At 41.4% G+C, this 20,145-nt stretch overlaps 1 protein-coding gene across 1 annotated transcript in view; it reads right to left on the bottom strand.

The window, feature by feature from the left end:
- The window catches only part of Dnah3 (dynein axonemal heavy chain 3), a 162,522-nt gene that overhangs the window by 64,827 nt on the left and 77,550 nt on the right, over positions 1-20,145 (bottom strand). Inside the window, exons 36-40 of the mRNA XM_040755449.1 lie at positions 18,825-19,066; positions 17,302-17,402; positions 14,441-14,546; positions 12,210-12,339; positions 5,703-5,948 (exon numbers count right to left, since the gene is read on the bottom strand). Coding sequence (XP_040611383.1) covers positions 5,703-5,948; positions 12,210-12,339; positions 14,441-14,546; positions 17,302-17,402; positions 18,825-19,066 — 825 coding nt within the window. The remainder of the gene's footprint in view (positions 1-5,702; positions 5,949-12,209; positions 12,340-14,440; positions 14,547-17,301; positions 17,403-18,824; positions 19,067-20,145) is intronic.

Genomic DNA, 20,145 nt, shown 5'->3' with positions numbered 1-20,145 from the left:
TAACAGCAACAATGACAATGGTGACAAGGATGCATAGCAATTGATGACACTTGATTAACACTATTATATGGTATCTATATAAAACAAGTATGATATATATTATACTATATAACATCATTATACTATAAAAGTCTTTTAAATATTTTATATGTATTTACTCATTTAATTCTTCAGGAACACCACAGACATGCTCTATTATTGCTGTACATATTTCAGACTGTGGAAACTGAAAAGGGCTAAGGAATTTGCTTCAAGTCAGCCAGCTACTAAGTGTGGGAGCCAGAATTCCAGCCTTGACTGTTTCATTCTGAACTCCATGCTTTTAGCTGTTATGTTAAAAAAATGACAGGAAGAAAAATGTGCAAAGGTTTGATTAATATTATTCATGGTGGACAGGAGACTAATTGAAGTTGTGGGTGACTGATATTAAAATACAAACCACCTTAAAGGGACAAAAAACAAAAACAGGGAAATATGATATAACAGATACAGAAGCCAGAGGACACAGTTCTCCCTTGTTGACTAAATAGAAGCATCAGATTCCAGGCAGAATAAGTAAAAGGAGACCTATGTCTAGACATAGTCTGTCAAAACAAAAACAAAACACAACCTACAATAGAACAGTAAATAAAGAACACATGAAAAACAAGCTACCACTATATAAAATTCAGCCTCACTTCTAACTAAAAAGAGAAGATATTTTAATTACATTCTGTTTTCACATTTCAAATGTGAAGAGAATGACAAAACGCATAAGGAGAAATGTATAATGTTTAGAAATAAGCAAATCCGTATTATAGTTGGGACCATTTGATAACATCTATCAGTCATTAAAATGAGTCAGGGATAGTTAAAATGAACACTACCATCCTAAACCAACTAAATGTAAATAATACATATAAATCACTTTATCTGAAAACAGCAGACAATTAATTCTTCTCAAACTTATAAGGAATGTTCACCAAGATAGGCCACATTCTTGGCTATAAAACATTTTTAACACATTTAAAAAATAGATATCCTAGAGTATATACTTCAAGAACACAACAGAATTAGAATTGAAACCGACAAGAAAAAGATACCTAGAAAATCTTGGGGTCCTTCAAGATTAAATGAAAGCGACACACGAATCAAAAAAGTCCCAGAGTTTGGATCCCTGGCACACCAGGTTTGGCATGGTGGCTTGCCTGTAATCTCAGCACTCAGAAGGTGGAATTGGGATCCCCACAGCAAGCTGGTTAGATGAACTAGCTATACTGGCAAGCTCTGTGTTCAAGTAAGAGACTCTACCTCAGTGGATAAGGTGGAGAGCAGTTGAAGAAGACAACCAACATCACCTGTGTGTCGCCATATACATACACATACACAGACATGCAAACATGTATACATACATACATACACACATACATATATACATTCATGCATACATACACACGAGGGAAAAGTATCAAGAGAAATTAAAAAAAATATGACCTAAGTACAAATTAAAATATGTCTCAATGCCTATGGGATAGGGTGAAACCAATTCATAGAGGACTCTTTTAGCAATAATTATATGTATCAGGAAGAGAGAAATATCTAAAAATCAACAACGTAAGTACATTTTAGGAAACTAGAAAAATAAGGGTAAATTTAGTTCAAAATAAATAGTAAAATTATAACAGAAAACAATAAAATTGGCAACAGAAAATTACTTGAGAAAAATCTACAAAGCAGGAAGCAGTTAATCTTTGAGGAGGTTAATAAAACTGATACAGTCTCAGGCCAATGTTACCAAGAACAAAGAAAAAAGACAGATTGTTAATATCAGGAAGGCAAGAGGGGTCATTGTTACTAATTCCCATGGAGATTAAAAGGATAAAGAAGGATGCATAAACAAGGATACCCTATAAATTTTATACTTTAAATAAGATAGGCTCAATTCCTTGAGAGATACTCTGTCCAATTTAACATAAAGAAAAGTTGATAATTTGTGTATGTCCTTATTCATTAAAGAAACTGAATTCACAGTTAATGCCTCCAAAACAAACCAACCAACCAAAAAACAACAAAAGCATCAGGCTAGGATGGGTTCATTGGTGATACCTAAGATTTCTAAAATGATGCCAAGTGTCCATCATCTCTTCTAGGAAACACACTTTTTCCTGTGAGGTCAATACCCAAATGCCAAAACCAAAGATCTTACAAAGGGTAACTATTGCTCATCTACATACACAGGCCTCAACAAAACATTAGCAAATTGACCAAGTGAGGCTGACTATAGGCATGTAAAGCTGACTCAACATTTGGAAATGGACTGTAATCCACATTATTAACATGCAAAAAAGAAAAATAATGTCATATGATTTTTGTGAGTATTTGATAAACTCCAACACAAACTAGAGTCATCTGAAAGGAAGAAACCCTAATTGAGAAAATTCCCCCATAATATTGGGTCGTAAACAAGCCTGTAAGGCATTTTCTTAATTAGTGACTGATGTGGGAGTGCCAAGATTGTTGTGGGAGGGGCTACCCCTGGGCTTGTAGTCTGGGTTCTATTAGAAAGCTAGGTTGGGCAAGCCATAAGGAGCAAGGCAGTAAGTAGCCTCTGCATTAGTTCCTACCTCTAGGTTCCTGCCCTGTTTAAATTCCTGCCCCAAATGCTTTGGATAATGAAATGTTATATGAAAGTGAGAGTGAAAACAAAACCCTTTACTCTTCAAATGGCTTTTCATGATGATGCTTCATCACACAGTAGAAAAATAACGGAAAGAAATTGGTACTAGGAGAGTTGAATATTGCTGTGACAGACCTAACTATGTTGTTTTGGGGCAGACTAAGGAAGGACTTTGGAACTTTGGTCCAGAAAAATACATTGAGTAGTGAGAGCTCAGTGGACTGTTCTGTAAGAGCTTAGACAATAATAATAGTGTTGATGGAAATATAGATGATGGAGGCCTGCCTTGTGAAGTTCAGGAGTAAGTTTAAAAACTTTCCCAGACCATTGCTGTTTAGGATAAAGAATCTGTGGTATCTGGTCAGCTGAGGCTGAAGAATCAGTCATGACTAACAAGACACCAGCACCATGAAGTAAAACCTTTGCTGTGTTGATACAACTGATTCTGGTCTGCTGGCGCTGAGAAATTAGCAGTTATTAAGAAGAGACCAGCACCACTGAGGTGAAATCTTCTGCGAGGGGTTTGCTCAGGGTCAATGCATAGAAACCATGTTCTAGAGATTGCCTAGACTCTACCATGTGCTGGCAGCCAAATTTGGTAATGTGTAAGATTCTTCCAAGAGGTATTCACTTTTACATGAAAGGGTCATTGGAGGTTTGGCATCATGAAGGCAGCCTAGAAGAGGCTATTGGTGGACATGCAGCCCAGTTGTAGTAAAAGACCCAGCATTTTGGAGATGGCAGTACCATGGGAAGACCTCCAAGAATAGAAGCAGTCATGGAATAGAGAAGGTCCAAGCTGTGTGTGCTACAGACAGCAGAGGCAGAAAAGTGCCTTCGGAGGAGTTCAAAAGATTGTATGCTCACAATCACAGACATTGGGCATTGTGTTATTTACACTGTTGGAATTTGGCTTTGCTTTGTCTAGATTGTTATTGTGCCCTGGTGCTTCCCTCATGCAATAAAGCATTTGATATTTTTTATTTTGCTGGAGCTCACAGTTGAGAGACTTTGAATTTTTAAAGATATTTTTTTAGTTTTACTGAAATTTTCTATTTTAAATGTGACTTTGGATTTTTAAAGAGACTGAAGTTTTAAAGTATTTGAATTTGTAAGGCTGTGGGATTTTTATGTAAAATGTCTTATAATGTTGACATTAATGTGTGATCTTGGGGATAAACAAGAAAGGAGCCGGGCGTTGGTGGCACACGCCTTTAATCCCAGCACTAGGGAGGCAGAGGCAGGCGGATCACTGTGAGTTCGAGACCAGCCTGGTCTACCAAGTGAGTTCCAGGACAGCCTCCAAAGCCACAGGGAAACCCTGTCTCGAAAAACCAAAAAAAAAAAAAAAAAAAAAACAAGAAAGGAAATGTGGGGACACCAGACCTTGAGCAGAAACCCACTTCCCCTTCTGCCTGGGAGCAGGCAGCTGTGTAATGTTTACTGAAAACAATTCAGTGCTATAAAGCTCTTGATAGGGCTCAGATAAGGGCTTGCTCACTGAGATACCATGACTTTCACACACCCTATGGCTAGATGCCTCTTCCTGTCCCCCCTGCTGTGTCTCCCCGATTCTGGGGCCGGAGATTAAACCACCAGCCAGGAGGGTGAGAAGTCTGGAAAGAATTGTATGTAGATGGATGGCAGAAGTCCTTAAAAAGGGAAGCGATTTTTCTTGGAGAGACTTCTCCTGAGAGACTTCTCTCTCCTAAGCTTCTTGGGAAGCATAAAGTTTTTCTTAAAGTAACCGACTGGTCTCTGTGTCATCTATCCCGACTACCTCGCTACATTCTCGGATGCAGGCCGCACAGCAGGTGCGACAAGGAAAGGTTATCGTCTAACAGAGATGTATTTGTGTGTCAAGTTGACAAGGCATCGATTGTTCTGATTAGTTTTATGTCAACTTGACCCAAGCTAGAATCTGAGCAAGCCATAAGAGGCCATTAAGCAGCAGTCCTTCACGGCCTCTGCATCATCTCCTCCCTCTAGGTCCTTCCCTGCTTAAGTTCCTGCCTTGTCTTCCCTCAGTGAACTGTTGTGGTTTGAAATAAAATAGAGAGTGGCACTATTAGGAGTTGTGACCTTGTTGGAAGAAGTTTGTCACTGTGGGGGTGGGCCTTGTGGTCTCTTTCTCAAGCTTCCCTCAGTGTGTCAGCCAGTAACTTCTTGTTGTCTGCAAGATATAGCACCCTTAGCTACAGCACCACATCTGCCTGCATGCTGCCATGCTCCCTTCCATGATCATAATGGATGGAACCTCTGAAACTGTTAAGTGAGCCACCCTCAATTAAATGTTTTCTTTATGAGAGTTGCCATGGTCATGGTGTCTCTTCACAGCAATAGTAAACCCTAAGACAGACTATGATTCAGGATATTTAAACCAAATAAATCCTTTCCTCCCAAAGTTGCTTTTGGTCACAGTGGATCATCACAGCTGTAGAAAAGTAACAGACATCTACTCATGATAAAAACATCTTAGTGAATTAGGAATAGATGGAATGTGCTCCAGCCAAGCTAAAATGCCATCATACTTAAGGTAAGCACTATCTTCAAAATAGCTACAAATATTCTCTGACGTGAATATTTACTAAAAGAGAATATCTGTAGTTATTTTGAAGATAATGACAAAATTGTAAATACCTCAGTATGTTACATCATAATACAAAGTTTGAAGAAGCATTAATGATAAGGGCCCTAAACAAGAAACATATAGAATGGGGCTAGAAAACAGCAAAATAAAAATGGAGGTAGTTCTTATTTTTACTGAGTGGTGAAGTGATGGATAGTTTTTACAAAAATAAAACAATGACATCCCCAAACACCACCCAAAATAAACTGTCATTGTGGTTTATATTTGAAAAGTAATTAAATATCCATAAGACTGCATTTTAGGACCACTCATGTCTTATGTGGGTTAGTTCTGAAGAAGTGACCTCCTTACTCCCTTAGCTTTTGATAATTAGCTTTTGATAATTACTTACATGGTCCACACATTTTGTTGAGTTTGGAACACATAATTTAAACTCATATAACAGGTCATACATACCTCTTTCTGGAAATATGTTGTTTTTGGTGAGTTTCACACTTTTGGGCCTTGGGTGATGATCATCCATGCCCATGATCAGGTTGCGGAAAAACACATCAAATTTCTTTCTGCTCTCAGCATTGATGGTACCTGCCACAGTCCACACCAACGAGAAGAGAAACAGCCCTTGTAGCCAGAGGAAGATCTGCTGACTTGATAGACCTTCATATAACTCACTTTCCTCCTCCTCTTTGCTCCTGATTTCATCTGAAAGTGAAAGAAATGGAGGCTTAGGTTAATAAGGACGCTCAGCATGTAAGAGATGAACTGGCTGAAGGCCTTGGGAGGTGACTGATGCTGGCTAAACATCCATCCACGTCAGAGCTTTTATCCCAGATGCATTCACACAGTGACTATATGCTCATTTGGGTGTGTATGTCTCTGTACAGGTTCATGTGTGTTCACATGTCTGAGGGTACAGGTGGAGGTTAGAGGTTGATGCCGGATGTCTGCCTCAATTGCTCTCCACTTCCATTTTTTTTAAAGATTTATTTATTTATTATGTATGCAGTATTCTGGCCATTACAGATGGTTGTGACCCACCATGTGGTTGCTGGGAATTGAACTCAGGACCTCTGGAAGAACAGCCAGTGCTCTTAACCGCTGAGCCACTTCTCCAGCCCCCTCCACTTCCATTTTTGAGACAGGGACTCTCACTGAACCCAGAGCTTGATAATTTGGTGGGACTAGCTGCCCAGTGGATTCCAGGGATGCTCTTGTCTCTACCTTTTGAGTACTGGAATTATAGGCATTAGCTACCATTCTTAGTTTTTTACTTGGGTTCTGGGAATCTGAACTCAGGTCCTCCATCTTGCATGGCAAGCACTTTATAGACAGAGCTATCTTTCCGGCCACTATATATTCTTTTATTGTGGTTAAACGTGACATAAAGTTTGCCATATTAACCATTAAAGTGCACATTTTAGCGATTTTCAGTACATTCATATGGGCAGCCATCATTACTATTCACATCTAGTGCTCCCTTATCCAGAATTGGAGTTTCATACCACTACCAATAACTCATTCTCCACTTCTTACATCCTACTTTCTGTCTCCATTTGTGACTACCCTAAGCACATTATAGAAGTCAGTTATTTTGTGACTAGCATAATATGTTCAGGCTTCACCAATTTTGTACTTGTCATTGATTTTTTATTTATTGTTATTAAATTATAATTTTATTTTATGTGCATGGATATGTTATGGAATAGATTGTTTAACTAAGTAAAGATGTGTTGCAGAATTGTTTAACTATGTAAAATGTATTACATTTGTTTATGTACATTTGTTTAACTATGTAAAGATGTGTTGCATATGTTTCACCTTGCCTGCCTAAGGCACCTAATTGGTCTAATAAGCTGAATGGTCATAGATAGGCAGTAGAGGGACAAGAAGGGCTGGTGGGAAGAGAGAGTAAGTAGTAGGAGGAATCTAGGTTCTAGGAGAGAGAATAAGGGAGAAAGAAAGGGATACCCCAGGACCAGCCAGCCAGGCAGCCACCAGTCAGCCAGATATGGAAGAAGCAGGAAAACAGGACATACAGAATGAAAGAAAGGAAAAATCCCAGAGGCAAAGGTGGATAAAGAGAAATAAATAAATCCTAAGAGCTAGTGGGACAAGCCTAAACTAAGCATTCATAACTAATAATAAGTTTCCATGTCATGATTTGGGGGCTGGAAGTCCAAGAAACCATGTTACATGGATGTTTTCCCTACATGTATGTATGTGCACAATATATATGCCTGGTGCCCTCAGCAGTCAAAGAGATGTTGGATTCCCTGTAACAAAAGTTATGGATTGTTGTGAGCTGCTGTGTGGGTGCTAGAAACTCAACTCAGGTACTCTGCCAGAGCAACAAGTGCTCATAACTGCTGGCCCTTCTTTTCACCCTTGTGGTAGTTTGATGTTATTGCCCCCATAAGCTCCTAGGGAGTGGCAGTATTAGGAGTGGCCTTGTTGGAGGAAGTGTGTCACTGTGGGGGTGGGCTTTGAAGTATCCTTTGCTCAAGCTAGGCCCAGTATCAGACCACTTCCTGTTGCCTGTAGGACTCTCAGCTCCTTCTCCAGCACCATGTCTGTCTTCATGCCACCGTGTCTCATCATGATGATAAACAACTAAACCTCTGAAAATGTAAGCCACTCCAATTAATTGTTTTTCTTTATAAGAGTCGCCATGGTCATGGTGTCTCTCCACAGCAATAGAAACCCTAAGAAAACCCCCAATATTTCCTTTTAAAATGCTAAATTATATTTCATTGTGATTACACTACTTTGTTTGTCCATTTATCTGTTGATGGACAACCTGAATGGGTTTGGACATATAAATATCTGATCAAATCCCTGCTTTCAATTATATTGAGTATATACATAGAAGACAGGATATTGATCACATATGGTAAGTTTATGGTACTTTTTCAAAGAAACCACCAACACATTTTGACAGACAAGCTGCATCACTTTATATTCCCAGAGACAGTCTGTAAGTCCACAGAGCTTTGGATTTCTTCATCCTCTCAGACACTTGTTACTTATTTATTTATTTTTATTTGCAGCCATCCTGACAGGCATGAAGAGATGTCTCCACCATTGTGGCTTTAATTTACACATTCCAAGTGGTTAGAGATAACAAGCCTTTTTGTGTAATTCCTGACCATGTGTAGCTTCTTGGAGAACTATCCTTCCAAGTCCTTTACCTGTGTTTGTATTGTTTCTTGGTATATTCTCTATATTAATTCTTTGCATGTACATGTGTACATGTGTGTGTTCCTGTGGCTGTGAGGGCACTTCCGTGTTCTGATGTTTGTGCCCATGCATGATGGAGGCCAACCATGGTTGTCCCTCCTCAGAGGCTACCCCATTGCTTTTTGAGGCAAGGTCTCTAACTGATGCTGGCCTGGCCGGTCAGTGGGCCCTGCATATTCAGTGTCTCCACCTCTCCAGTGCTGGGGTTACAAGCTTGTGCCACTACACCCCGATTCTTCACATCATTTCTGAAAACTGAACTCAGCTCTTCTTGTTTGTGTGGCAAGTAGTTTACTGACCGAGGCATCTCCCCAGTCCTTGATGCTAATTCTTTTATGATTTTTAATTTTTGAGTCTGAGTCTTATCATATAGCCCTGCTTGGTCTGGAATTCCACATGTAGACCAGGCTGGCCTTGGACTCTTGGAAATCAGCCTGCCTCTGCCTGGGATTAGAGGCCAGCCACCATGCCTGGCAATTGATATTAATTCTTTATTAGGCATATAATTTGTGAACAACTTCTATTCTCTGTGGGTTGACCTTTTACTGTTGGTAAAACATTTTGATATAGACAAATTTAAAATTTTAATGATGTACGGTGTGTCTATTCTTTTGATGTGTGGCCCATGTCTTTGGTACTACATTCAATAATTCATTGCCAATTTAAAAGTCAAGAGCTTGGGCCTTATCATTTTTTCTTAAAAATTCATAATACATTTGGCTTTCTGCTTAGATTTATTCTTCATCCATCCATTTTGAGTTGATGATTTGTTTATATTAGGTAATGATTCACTTAATTTTTTTTAGATGGAACCTCTCTACATAGAGCTGGATGTCCTGGAACTCACTATGTAAACATGGCTGGCCTCAAACTCACAAAGATCTACCTATCTCTCTGCCTCCTGGCATGTGATACCACTCCTAGCTTCATATTTTTAAAGATTTATTTTGAAATTATTTGTGTGTGTGTGTGTGTGTGTGTGTGTGTGTGTGTGTAGGTGTGTAGATGTGTGCACATGAGTGCAGATGCCCATGGAGGTAAGAAAATGATTTTGCATTATATGGAACTGGAGTTACAAGCAGATGTGAGCCACTTGACATGGGTGCTGGGCCCTGAACTTGTGGGCCTTCCATAAGAACAGCAAATGGCAACCACTCTTTACTCCCATGCCATTTCTTTAACCCTACCAACTTCATTCTCTTGTGAAAATCTAGTTTATCTGGTACTATTTATTGAAAATATTGTCCTTTTCCATGGATGGTCTTAACACATATAAGTCAAAATGATTTATGGAAGGATTTTATTCTGGACTCTGTATTTCTCTGCTGGCCCTATGTTAGTTTTTATGATAGTACAATACTGTTTGGAGAACAATAGCTTGATAATGAGCTTTAAAGTCAGGAAGAAAAAGTTCTCTGGCTTTGCTCTTCTTCAAGATTGTTTTGGAGGTGTTATATGTCTACAATCCCAGCACTCAAGAGATCAGGCAGGATGATCATGAATTCAAAGCCAGCTCTGATACATACATACATATATGTATGTATAGCCTATTACTTATTATATATGTATATATATACACACATATACACTCGTATAAACACATACACATGCACTCGTGCAAACACACACACACACACACCTCTTCCATGTCCTTCACTCAAAATTCAGAATCTCAATTTAATTATGAGAAAGTAACTGGCCAGTATCAAGAGACAAGGTTGTCAAGAATAAGAAAAGACAGAAAATGTCACAGAGGGGGGCAAACTGTGGGGATATATCAATTAGTTGCAGTGTGACAGCAATATACCCAGAAGTGCAGCATCAATCTCTTTCTTATTTTGACAATGATACCTTGGTTATGTTAAGGTGTAAGAAAGCTGGTGAAGTTAGAATAAGAGTCTAGATAATCTCTGTGTTCTTCTTGCAAATCTCCTGTACATAAAAACTATTTCAAATAAAGAAGCATTTGTGGTTCCTCATCTTAAGGCCTTGACCACTGCAGCTACCAGGTTCTTGCATTTTAATTGGTAGAACAGAAAGTTAGAGTTCTGGAGTGAGCTACATGCACGTTCAAGCCCTGTCTCTAGTTTTTGGTAGTTGAGTATTTGAGGGAGGTTTCATGGTGGCAAATTAGGGAAGACAAATGATGAGATCACTTGGATCTGCAGACAATGAGTCTATTTCTCATGCCAGTGCTTCTTCACGTAAGAGAAACTGTATAAGGACAGCAGACAGAACTTGAGAAAATACATAGCATTTGCAAAGGAAATGTAAATATACAGCACTGAATACAATTGATATGTTTCTAAAGACAGTCCCAAACTTACATTTAAAAAAGTCTATGTGTGATGTGCATATATATGTGCATGTTAATGTGTGTGAGTGCAGGTGTGTATGTGCCACAGGGTACCCGTGGAGGTCCGGGGAAACCTCAGCCCTCATCTTCTACTTTGACACAGAGTCTCTTATTGCTCACCCCTGAGTACGCAAGAGCACTGGGATTAACAGATGTGTTACATGTCTGGCTTTATGTGGGTTCTGGGGATTTGAACTCAGGTCTCCATATATATATATATATATATATGCAGCAAGCACTTTACCCACTGAGCCATCTCTCGAGTACCCAGAGTTTAATTTATAAAATCAAGCAATATTTAGAAAGTACTCACTCCACTGTCAACTATGTTATATTTTTAGTTTGTACTTACAATGCTTTTTGAAAAAATAAGCTGAGAAAATACGTTTAGGTATCAGAAGTTGTAAAGAAAATCCATCTGGGTTTGAGTTATCTGCTATCATGAAAAAGTGGCATCCTTTTGTCATCAGCAGCAGATGTCAGTGACATTTGATTTATGTGCCAGAAGTTATGGAAATGTGTGATCACACCTCAGAGGCACATAAATCACAGAACCACTGTCCCCTGAAGAAGTTTCCTGGTTTTGAAATTGATATGGTTAGTTCTCTTCTAATGCATTTGTATTTCAAATTTACATGTTTGTAAACTTTATTTGTGTGCATGTGTGTGTTATTTTGTGTGTTGGTGCAGGTGTGTGTGTATATGTGTGTAGACATGCATGTGTGTGTATGTGCATGTGTGTGCTTGTGCATGAAGGACAGAGTTAACCTTGGGTGTTGTTCCTCAGGTGCATTCACTTTGTGCTTTTGAGGTGTAGTCTCCCATTGGCCCTCAAGTTGCTGGTTTTGCTAGTCAGGCTGGCCAGTGAGACTCAAGGATCCACCTGTCTAAACCTTCCTAGTGCTGGAATTACAAGTGTGCATCACCATGCCTGCCCTTTTTATGTAGTTTCTGGGGATCAAACTAAGATCTTCACAATATTTGGTAAGCATTTTTGAGTAAGCATTGATTGACCTCTCTCCCTAGACCCCATATTTTTCTTAACAAATGAAAACCTCTCTATTTTTCCAACTTTTTTTTTACAGAGAAACATTTAAATGTGTCAACAAAGTCCCTGTGTAGAGGAGAAGCTCCTCTTTGTGGATGAGGACCTTAGGTGGGAGAAGGAAGGAAGGGATCAACTTTGTGAGCTAGCAACAAATCAATATGAGACAAAATACAAGGTTCTTTCCCTAAACTCTACCATCTACAATTCAAAGTGTTCTTGTTCTTCATAAACATCTGGTCCCACTGTAACTCAAGAGGAGGAAAAGATGGATGAGAGTGAAAGCATGAACCAAGACACACCCAGCCCCATTTGGGACACTTACCAAGCAGAGAGGAGTATAGCCGCATCATAGAGAAGGCAAGGTGGATAGGAGATGTTTGTACCACAAATTTGCAATGCAGGCGATTAAAGTCCAGGCAGGGCTGGACAAGCCACATGAACATGTCCTCAACCTGAGAAGAGAAAGCTACATGAGACTTTGGACACGAAGAGCTTGGCCCACCTGGGAGGCTGGAGATGCTGGTGCAATTGTTGGCTGCTTTTGAGTGCTGTTTCAAAATTTACATACTTCAAATTTGGTGTCTTGATCTATTCCTGGGTTAGTCACATGATGCTCTCTCAAGATGTAAGGCTGCAGCAGTGAGTGATGGCTCCTAGATTACCACATGACCACCAGAGCAAGCAACTCATCCTGTACAGTGTATTGTGATGCTAACCTATGATATTTGGTACTTTAGATAAACTAAATGTATTTTTTAAGCTATGGTATTTTAAATGTGCAGTCAGTTTGCTGAGACATAACCCCACCTTAAATGGAAGAGCATCTGTATTCATTTAGTGAACAAATATTGAGCATCTACTGATTGCACTGTGGTAAATAGTGCTGGCAATGAATAATAGTGAATATAGACCCAGTCTCTGCTAAGAGGAGAGACAGACAATATATTACAGGTCATGGAAAGTCTCAGCAGGAAACAAAAGTGTTATGTGGTGAATAACAGGAAGGGCTTAAGATGGTTCAGGGAAGGCTTCTTGGAGGAGGAAACTTGTAGCTTTTTCCTCCCTGTGGCAGTGGGATTTGAACCCCAGGAGATCTGACATGCTGGGTAAGCACTCAGTCATTGAGCTACATGCCCAGCAAGGAGATTACATACTGCGACCTGGATGACAAAGGTCTGGATTGGGCAAGATGTCTGTATGAGGAATACAAGACACAGGCGCTTTGAGGTAGTGAACATTGGGTTTCCTAGGAATGGAAACAAGACAGGATAGTCCCAGAATGAGACAGGGCTGGAGCGGGAGTTGACAGGCTGCTGAGGCAGGCAAGACTAGACAACAGTAGACCACAGGCTCTGATAAGGACTCTGAGGACATGGTGGAGTCTCCAAAGGACTTGATGGGTATGAGGTCTTGGCAGCTTCGTGTGTGTGTGTGTGTGTGTGTGTGTGTGTGTGTGTGTGTGTGTGTTGGTCCCTGGGTATGTGTGTGAACATGTACTTCTATAAATGCATGTGGTCATATATATTATAGGTGGATATGCATGGTGATGGACATAGGACTGTCCTACATAACCCTCCTGAGTATTTCCACAGTGGGACGGAATCCAGTTCTTTTTCGTTTCCTTCATGCGAGATTTTCCTAGGCAAAAAAGGACAAGAGGCACCAGAAATACAGGCTCTCCCTTCTGGTTTCCCTAGTCTGAGAATGTGGTCAGCTACCTACATAGCCTGAACTTTCCTACTTCTGTTTATTTATATGTTATTTGTGTGAGTACATGTGTACAGATACATATTCACATATGTGTTTAGGCATGTGGAGGCCAGAGGTCAGTTTGAGTCTTCCTCAGTCATATTCCACTTTCATTTTGGAGACAGGGTCTCTCTCTGAACCGGAAATTCACCAGTCTGACTAGATTGACTGACTGGAAAGTTCCAAAGACTCTTTCTCTGGCACTGGGATTATAGTTGTATGCTAGCGTGTACTGTTCATTTATTTATGTTTTAAGATGGGTGCTAAAGCTTCACAGCAAGGGCTTTACCAGCCGAGCCATCTTCCTAGTTCTCCTGCCTCTCTTATGATGGGAGGAAGCGAAAGATGACTGTCACTTGTCATACCCATAAGGAGAACATTTCTAGCTGTCTCCCTCCTAGTGGGAGGTTTGGAGGGCGGGACGCAGGGCTGTGGAGTGGCAGCACAGAGCCACATGGCTCTTCTAAGGTGTTGTCTCTAGAACTGTAGCCATAGATGTTTCTGCTAGTGGAATGGTAGATGGAAAAAAAAACCTGACACTGTGGTCACCATCAGGAACATTGCTTGGCTCTGGTATTCTCCTCTGGGAAGAAGGTGGAACAGGAATTAAAAATAGACTGTACCATTCCATCCCCACCACATGAAGAAGAAAGGAAAAGATCGCAGGCAGCCTGGGCACAATGGAAAGGGACTGTCAGGAAAGGGAGGGGTGATGGAAGTGAAGGTATGCCCACAAGGTCTGTGAGATGAGCAGGGAATGATTGTGGAATGACTGTGAAAAGAGGAAGTGTCCCAGACTCTTACCAGTTCCTTGTGCTCCTTGGTGAGACAGGAGGGCATAGTGTCCATGTACGAGTCCTTCAAGGGCTTCCAGCCCAGCTGGTGGGCCTCCATGTAGATCATCCCACACCTGCAGCACGGACAATTGGGTCTGGTATGTGCCTGCTCATTACTATCACTGCTGACATCTGTCAACATCAGCACACTCACACGGTAGTCTAAGCTTTATTGGGCTTTGACAGTAACCTTCATTCAGCCATATGCTCTCTCTCATCTTATTTCCCTATGGGAAGAATAGAGTGTCATCAGTTTCTTTCCCTCTTAGTAATGCAGTGTTCTATATGCTCATGAAGTGTACATTCGTGCATATATGTACACACACATGCACATGCAGCCTAAATCTGAATGCCCCCATGACATCCTATTTTGAATGTTGTTCCCAGGCTGGTGATGTTATATGAAGGAAACAGGTCACTAGGGAAGAGCCTTTGAAGGTTATAGCCCCATTTCTGGTTCCTGCCTTAGTCTACCTCCCTGATGTGAACAGCCCCAGTCACGTATTGCTGCCGCTGTGAGATGAACAGCTCCACTGCTCCCTTCCAGTCATGAAGAACTAAAAGCCTAGCAAACTGTGAGCCAAAATGATCTCTCCTGCCTCTTCTTCCCCCTCTCTCTTTTGTTTAAAAATATACATTTTTTCTATTTATGTGTACATGTCTATGTCTGTGTGGCAGTATGCCATATGTGTGCAGGGGCCCAAAGAGGCCTGGAGTGTGCTCTGTCCCCTAGATACAGGCAGTTGTGAGCCTCCTGGCATGAGCACTGGGAACTGAACCCAGGTCATCTGGAAGAGTTGGAACAAGGGCTCTGAACCACGGAGCCAGTGTCCCAGTCCAGCCCTTCCTTCCTAAGCCATTTTCTCCCCATTCTTCCTCCTCCTCCTGTTTTATTTAATTTTCCTCTCATGTCCAGTTTCATTTTTTAATTTTATTTTTCAGTTTAAATTTAGATAAGAAGCAAGGTTGCTTCACAAGTCAGTTCCAGGTCTCTTTCCCTTTCCCTCCACTCCTGCCATGCCCTCCCCCCAACCCCCCCATTATCCCCTCATTTCCCCAGGGAGGGTGAGGCCCTCCATGGGGGTGTCCATAGTCTGTCATTTCATATAGGGCAGGGCCTAGACCCTTCCCCAAGAGTTCAGGGTGAGAGTGCACCTCACATTGTTCTATGGGAGTCCAAAGTCCGTGTGTATACTCGGGATGGGTACTGATCTGCTGCCCAAGGCTCAATAGATTCCCTAGGCCTCCTCACTGACACCCAGATTCAGGGGGTCTTGATCAGTCCCATGCTGGATTCCCAGGCTGATGCCTGGGATTCAAGAGTTAACCTTTGTCAGGTCAGCTGTTTCTGGGGGTTAAACCAGCCCAGTCTTAATCCCTTTGGTCAACAGTCCTCCCTCTCTGTTACTGGCTTTCTCGAGTTCAGCTCAGTACTTAACCGAAGGAGTCTGCCTCTTCTTTGATCAGCCACTGAATGAAGTTTCTGTTTCCCAGTCATGTCCAGTTTCTTATGTTGTTTCTGTCAGGTTCTTTGTGTGTTGATACAATAACACACACACACACTCACTCACTCATACACTCACTTATGTGTGAGCATGCAGACACACACAATGTACAGGGTGCATTAGTTCTTAAACCATTTAATGGTGGTACTATATTATCGTCAATTCGCGGTTTCTTTTAAAATGTGTTTACATACTGTTGTATGTGTGTATATGATGTATATGAGGGCACACTTGCCACTGGGAACATGTGGAGATCAGAGGCCAACTCTATGGAGTCAGTTCTCTCCTTCACCTTTATGTGGGTTTGGGAATCCAACTCAGATCACCAGGCATGGGTAGCAAACCCTTCACCTGCCAAGACATCTTATTGGTCTGCAGTTTACTTTTGTATTTAGTGTTTCTAAGATTTAATCTTCAATCCAGTTATTACGATTTGTTTGCATAGTTGCATGTCAACGCAGCTCATTTATTTTGTGACATACATATCAACATTGTAATTTCACATATGCCGTATTAATTCATTCCTCCCGATGGACATCTGGGCTACCTCACTGGGCTGTTTGCTGTTGGCAGCTGTGCTGCTATGAGCGTTTGTTGACCAGTCTCCTGTTGTTCATTCATGAAAGCCTCTTGGGGGCATATACTCAGGGGATATGTGCTGTCTAGTGAACAAGGCCAGACTATTCCACCTTGCTGTGCCCTCTCTGCATCTTCGCATGGGAGCCCACACAGGTGCATACATACACATGTATGCACAGTCCTGCTCGAAGGACTATGAGATTCAAAATGAGACACAAGGTGCAGACTAGCAGTTATGCTTCAGTTTCCCTGTGTATAAAGCAGGGGTGATGACAGTCGTCAGAGGGTGACGGTAATGAACATGAAAGCAGTGCCTGGCTTTTCAACCCTTCACAGGAGCTTTACGAATGGCAGCTGTTGCTCTTTCAGTCCCCACCCCATCTCCTTGACCTGTAGTAAGGGTACTGTGCTCAGCCAGCATTCTCAAAGCCTGGGTTTGATGTCTTGTGCAGGAATGGGGGGTAGGAGAGGGAGGAGAATGGAAGGACAGGGAAGGGAATTGATGGGAAGAATTTGCTGGGTTCTAGGCAAATCAAAGTTCAACTTCAGGACATCAAACTCTTTTCAGAATTCTGGTTTGATATTAGACTTCCATGATGTGTGTGTGCTTAGGACCGATTATGTAACAGTCTAAGCAAACAACACATCGAATGGGTGATCACACCTGTGGACTTTTAGCACTCTCCGTCCCCACTTAAGGTGAGTGGACCCCCACTTCCACCCGGGTGCCAGACCACCAGCTCACCTGCTCACAGTGGCGGGGGAGGCCTGCTCCAAGTCTGCTGGCTCAAATATCAGACTCATCTTGGGGCTCATCTGTATGATCTCGCCACTCATTAAACACAGCTGAAAATGCACGGGTGTGGGGGCAGTGCACAGGGTTAGATGTCCCACTTATCAAACATGACTGAAAGCGCAAAGGGGGGGTCCACAGGGACAGATGCACCACTCATTAAACACAGATGGAGGGTGGGGGCAGAGGGCAGGCTTAAATTCCATCTGCAAATGAAGGGTCCCAGTGGAGACAAAATTGACCCAATGGATCCTACACATAGGTGTTAAGAACCCACTATGTGCCAGGTATCATTCTAAATGCACAGGATAAGGCAGACAATAATTCATGTCCTCTTGGGGTTGATAAGCAAAGTACAGAGTGATGAAAGCTGTCTGGTGAGACATTGAGCAGATGGGCTGGGGAGTGCTGTCCTCGTTGAAAGACTTGTAATTCTAGGCAAGGAGGACAGTGAGGCATTATTAGTGCCTGTGAAGTGTCTTGGTCTCTTTGTGTTTAATACAGAATTGTTATTATTATTTTAAATTTTACCTGGAGACAGCTCTCATTATGTTGCCCATGCTGGCTTTGAACTCACTCTTTAGCTCAGGCAGACCTGCCTCAGCCTCCTGAGTAGTTGGGATCACAGTTCAGTGCCATTAGGCCCAAGTGAACACAGAATTTACCTGCATACCTTCAGCCTGTTTTTTTTTCTTCAGCCTGTTTTGTTTGCTCCAGTCTCTGATAAACCACTGTTTTTGAACCTGCCACATGGTCTAGCCCGTGGCTGGGATGACAAGAATTACTCCATTAATCCCTCTTAGGATGGAATGGGAGACTACCAGAGGACCTAGTGGTTGTCAGACACATCCCTGTAGCATGTGGTGAAGACTGACAGGTGAGCCTCAGAACATCCACTCAAGGCATAACTTGCCACTTGGCAACACGGACTCAAGTGAGACATTTAAATCATGAGACAAAGCCTGAGGAGTCCTGGTGACTCATGGAAGAAGAACAAATGGCATCCATTCCTGTGGTTCATCCAATTTTGTGATTAAAAAATTCTGAGTTCCTCAGTCCATGCCACTGTATATGTCACTAGATAGATCACAGCTATGGTGGCTGTGACCAGTTTATGACATCACCGGTTTATGTCATCTCTAAATAACTAATAAAATGGACTCACATCTGTGCCTGCAGCTGGACTTATCTTGTTTAGAATCTCTGTGACTGTGGCTATTTTCATACTATTTCTTTCTTTGTGGTGTTGGGAATGGAACCCAAGCTCTGTGAGGTAAGGCTCTGTCACTGAGCTACACTCCCAAGCCTTTCTATTTATATTTTAAATCTCAATAAACTTACTGACTGCAAGAAGAAATGGAAGCATTATTAATGAACTGATGATAACTATTTGGGGGGCATTTATGCTAGGATGACAAATCCATGACTTTATACAGTTTAATTATCCATGAATAAGTGATGAGCATGGTAGTTACCTTTTTATTGTCATCCAGGACAGTGTTCATATTTTCAATCCAAACAGCATCCACTGGCCCATCAAATATAATCCATTTGCGGTCATCAGTTATGGAAGATGCTTGTTCTCTGAAAGCGTTGGCTAGGACACCATCCGTCCACTCATGGCTCACTGCATCAAAACAGCCATACAGCTGTCCCATTGTGATGGCCTTGGGGTTGATGATCTTGAACTCCACAGCAAACTCCTCCATCTGGTTGGCTGGATGAGAAAGTCCAACCCATTACAAAGGCTTTGGTGAGACCAGACATTAGACAGAAGAGCACCAGCTTGGTGAATATATAGTCTAAGGAGAGTCTATAAAATGATGCTCAGTCTTTATAAAGATTGGGATATCTAAATAGATCAGGCCTCATATTGTGGGTTATTAGAACCATTAATTTGTAATCATACTTTCTTCTGAGTCTTATTTCAAACTTGGCAAATGTCAGATTCGTGACTAAAGGCATCTGACTTGACTGAGAAGAACTCAAACATTAAAGGAAAAAAAAACCAATATTCCACCAGCTTTCCTTATGTGCCTGGTGTCAGCCACCCTTGGCCCTGGCCTGGGATGATAAAACCTTGACAGGTGAAATGATTCTGGGGAACCATCCCTGTGTTTCTCCATCCAAAGCACTAGTTAAACCCTGCAAGTCTCTCAGCTGCTCTTAACTGACATTTATCCCTGAGAAACGAGCACTACTGTTATCAGAAGCCAAGTGGCTGGCAGATGGCATAGCACATGTATTTAGTGAGAGAAAATGACATTTTATATGATCTTTTAAACTTAAACTTATTTTGCTTATTAAATTTTTGCTGTGGCAAAAAGGTTTTTACATGAGACATTCCTTTATCACCACTGCAGAGCATGCAGTTCAGTGGCACTAGGTATAGAACTTTCTCATTGTACATAATCTTTCAAGGAAAAGTTGGAGCCCATAGGTTAATAAAGAACCAAAGACAAATGATTTCAGGCTCCTCTCTCTTTAGTTCCTTTTCTTTAAAACAATCATTTATTTATTTGTTTGTTTATTGTGTGTGTGTGTGTGTGTGTGCATGCAGGTGTGTATAACGCCACATGAGTGCAAGTACCCCTGGAAGCCAGAAGAGGGCATTATATCCCACAGAGCTGAAGTTATAAGAGGGTTGAGAGCAGCCAAACATAGGTGTTAGGAACCCAGCTTAGGTCCTCTGGGAAAGCCACAAACACTCTTAACCTCTGAGACTTCTCTCTAGCTCCTTTTTAGATTCATTCAAATGCCAAAACTAGCACTGTACTTAAATTTGAAATGCCCAAG

The sequence above is a fragment of the Mesocricetus auratus genome, unplaced genomic scaffold (assembly GCF_017639785.1).
Source record: "Mesocricetus auratus isolate SY011 unplaced genomic scaffold, BCM_Maur_2.0 Super-Scaffold_4256, whole genome shotgun sequence".
Classification (NCBI taxonomy): domain Eukaryota; kingdom Metazoa; phylum Chordata; class Mammalia; order Rodentia; family Cricetidae; genus Mesocricetus; species Mesocricetus auratus.
The sequence above is the reverse complement of the archived record's forward strand: the minus strand, read 5'-3'. Positions and strand labels throughout refer to the sequence as shown.